Raw genomic sequence first — 4,048 nt, forward strand, 5'->3', positions numbered from 1 at the left:
GTTTTTATGTGGGTTTTTTTGTAAAAAAAATAAAAATTAAAAAATTAAAAGAAGTTTTTGCAGAGGTTTTTCAAATTTTGCAGTTTGCATTCAGCATTTTTAATGAAATATTTGGTCTTTTGTGTGTTTTTTTGTGTGATTTTTGTCAATTTTTGTGTGTCACTTTGACTTCTTCATGACGTTACAACGTAAAAACGTTCAGCAGCATGTTTCCCTGCTGTCAGATTTTCTCTAAAGTTTTGGATTTTACAGAAGTTTCCATGTCCAATTTAATGCATCAATCCTTTTTTTATCAAAGGTAAAAAAAAAACCCACCTCAAAGTGTATTAACATGATTGTACTTTTTTTGCAGAGATTTTTCTAATTTGTTTTTTGTATTTATGTTTTTGATGTGTTTTGAGTGTGTTTGTATGTGTTTTTTTGGTTGTTTTCATGTTTTATGTGTGTTTTTTGTGTTTTTTTTTTTATTTTTGTGTGTGTTTTTGGTTGTTTTCATGTTTTATGTGTGTTTTTTGTGTTTTTTTTGTAATTTTGTGTGTGTTTTTGGTTTGTTTTTCATGTTTTATGTGTGTTTTTTTTGTGTGTGTTTTTTTTATGTTCAAAATGTTGATCCAGCAAGTCAAAATGAAAAAGAGTAACCTGGTCATAAAGGTGAGGTTGTCTTAAAAAACAATGATACCAACACGTCATGGTAAATATTTTTAAGTGGTTTATGCAGAATGAAAAGGAGTCCAAAACTGACAAAATAGCCTCAAAATCCAAAGGGTTAATTAATGTAAATGCTCAGACTTCTAAGGATTAATCAGTTAGTTTGCTGCTCCACAAATGCTGAGATGAAAATAATTGACTCTGACTGAATGTGATAAAGTGTGAGCTCAGAGTTTTAACTGCTCCGTTTGATCTCTCTTTGCATATCAGGATCCAAAGTTCTCACCAGGCTATTTTTTATTTTTATGACAGTGATAGAAACAATTTCAATCATTAACTAACTCTTTTACACTGTAAACTGGGAACCCAATGTTTCATTATTACAATCAATCATCTCTGAAAAGATCCTTTAGTTTATTATAAGCACAAATAAAACACTGTTACAAGTCCTGCATTGAAAATGTAAAAGTATTTAAGTATATTCAGGAAAATGTACTGAAAGCATTCAACATAGTTATATGGCTCCTCTTACTTTTATACTCATAAATATATCATGATATTATTATTATTATTACTCATGCATTAATGTAAAAGCAGAAGTTTAAAGGTTGTAGCTCTTTCTGAAATATTACTTACTAATAAGCATTTACATTATGGATCAATCTGATTATTTTCTCCACCAATTGATTAATTGTTTGGTTTCTAAAAATTCAGAAAACAGTAACAAATGCATCACAATTACCCAAGATATAGTAATAATAATAATAATAATAGTAATAATAATATCATATTAGAGCCCAAAATAAAACGTTCACCTGGTTGTTTTGTCCAAACAACAAATTATTTAAAACAAATGAAAATAATTGTGAGAAAATCAGCAGATTCCCACAAAAAAAATTGTTGTTGACAGTCAATTTTCCTGCTACATTTATTTATTTATTTATTTATTTATTTATTTATTGCGAAAAGAATATTGACTTGAAAAATAACTAAAGCTATCAAATTAAAGTAGTGTTGTAAAAATTACAATATTTGCCTCCAAAATGTATAAAAGTAGAAGTATAAAGTAGCATAAACAACAACAACAAACTCAAGCAAAGTATGAGCAACAAGGTTATAATAGTTTTGGATTTTTCATCAGTTTTAGTTTTAATTTCATTGTGATTTTTGTTTTCGAATTCAGTTAAGAGTTATTTTTTTATTTTAAGCGTGCCTGCAACATTATTAGCTTATTTCTAGATTTAATACAAAATTGTACACAAAAATGACAAAAAAAGACAAAAAATGACAAAAAAAACACACAAAAAAAGACAAAAAAGAAAAAAAAAGACAAAAAAGACAAAAAAGATGTAAAATGACCAAAAAATAAACAAAAGACTTAAAATGACCAAAAAAAGACATAAAAAGAAAAAAAAAACCCACAAAAAACCCCACAAAAGACGTAAAAACACCAAAAAAAGACAAAAAAAGTAAGAAACGAATAATTTGTAGTGCACTTTTAAGCGTTCAACATGTTTAAATCTAGATTTAATAATCTTAATTTAATAAATCTTGTCAAGGTAAATTATCTGTCCATGCAGCAAGATCATTTTATTCTGGTTTTATTTAAGAAATCTCTTGGTTTTACTCTGGTTTTATTCTGGTTTTATTCTGGTTTTAAATGGTTTTATTCTGGTTTTAAGTGGTTTTATTCTAGTTTTAACTGGTTTTAACTGGTTTTAACTGGTCTTATTTAAGAAATCTCTTGGTTTTATTATGGTTTTATTCTTGTTTTAAGAGTTAACTTCTTATTTTAAGTGTTCAACATGCTTATTTCTAGATTTAATAATCTTAATTTAATAAATCTTGTCAAGGTAAATTATCTGTCCATGCAGCAAGATCATTTCCCTCAGATTTACTGTTTGATCTGGTTTTAGACCTTTTTTCCTGCAGTGAGTTCATGTATATTTAGTTCCATTCCTCCTGTGGTGTTGTTGAGCAGCATCTTCACTGGCTGCTGGCGAAGAAGACGATGTAGACGGAGTAAACGGCGTCCAGCGTGTAGACGATGGCGTTGAGGATGGTCATGAAGGAGACCACCACCAGTTTGTCCCAGGAACACAGATGTCCACAGTTGCTGGGTCTCTTGTTGTTCTGGAAGCTGTAGAGCGGCCAGACGACCATCGCCGTCACGTACATCGCCGCCGCCACCACGTTATACACGATCACCACTTTGTCGAAGGAGAACGGGAGGAAGGAGGTGAACTGCCCCAGGCTGAGGAGGATGATGACGATGGCGAAGATGAAGCACAAGGAGTAGACGGAGACGCACCACTGGAGCCCCGGGGAGCCGGAGACCTGCCCGCCCTCCAGGGACGTGAAGATGAGGCACGCCAGGAACGTCTCCAGCATCTTCATCAGGCCCGGCGGCGTGGACAGGAAGCCGATGTTCTCCCCGCCGGGACGAAGACGAGTCAGCGCCACCTCGCCGGCGTACACCCCGAAGCACACCACGGACACCACGGACGCTCCGATCTGGCGGTGGCACGTCCCGCAGGTGAAGAAGGTGGGGTAGATGACGGAGGCGGCGAGGCACATGAGGCTCGCCAGCATGGCGAAGGCGGCGGTGAAGTCGTCCCAGGCGAACGGCAGCTTGGCGTGCAGCGTGGTGAACTCCAGGACGAGGATGAGGAGGGTGAAGAAGCAGCAGAAGCACCAGGTGAACATGCACCAGGCCCAGTAAGGGGACGAGACGTGTCCCGCCGACGCCACCAGGCTGAACGCCATGCAGGTGAGCACGGACGCCATCAGCCTCATGATGCCGACCGGCTGGCTGATCGCACGCACGTCCACACCGACCATCGCTGCACACGATCAATCCGTTAAACTAGAAATATAAAAGTCAGTCCCTCAGTTCATCCCTCGGTGTTTTCTAAACGAGATCCTGCAGGAGAACTCCATGCAGACAGGAACACCGCCGGCGTGTTCTCTGAAACTGAAACTCAAAGTGGATGTTCAAACAGCATCCTGAGCTTATCTGACACTTTATGGCCTGATTCACTCACCGATTGGATACCAGCTGTTATCATGTTCACCTCACGCCACACACACTGGACTCTGGTCCTCAGAGAGCCTTGTTATGGAGCTGCAGGGAGGAGCCACGGGAGGAACAACTATTAGATCCTTTACTTCACTAAATCTTCTAATACTTGCATTCAAAACCTGACTTGACCCTCTGGGCTCTGAGCCGATTTGGGCCTTTATACACCACATACTAAATGTTTCCTATACTCATGTTTGGTATCCGTTTTTTCAGCACAACTTCACCACACTGCAAAAAGTCCGCTCTTTAAAACAAGAAAAAAAAGTAGAAAAATGAGGTGTATTTTGCTTAAAAATAGCTAAATTATCTGCCAATGGA

The 4,048-nt window shown here is 37.0% G+C and overlaps 1 protein-coding gene across 1 annotated transcript; it reads right to left on the reverse strand.

Annotated features, from left to right (window-relative positions):
- Window positions 1-2,634: 2,634 nt before the first annotated feature.
- Window positions 2,635-3,763, reverse strand: LOC131982632 (myeloid-associated differentiation marker-like). The gene has a single exon (XM_059347159.1). It carries the CDS (start codon window positions 3,487-3,489, stop codon window positions 2,635-2,637), a length of 855 nt encoding a protein of 284 aa, XP_059203142.1. The 5' UTR covers window positions 3,490-3,763.
- Window positions 3,764-4,048: the final 285 nt, after the last annotated feature.

Source organism: Centropristis striata, chromosome 13, assembly GCF_030273125.1.
Source record: "Centropristis striata isolate RG_2023a ecotype Rhode Island chromosome 13, C.striata_1.0, whole genome shotgun sequence".
Taxonomy (NCBI): Eukaryota; Metazoa; Chordata; class Actinopteri; order Perciformes; family Serranidae; genus Centropristis; species Centropristis striata.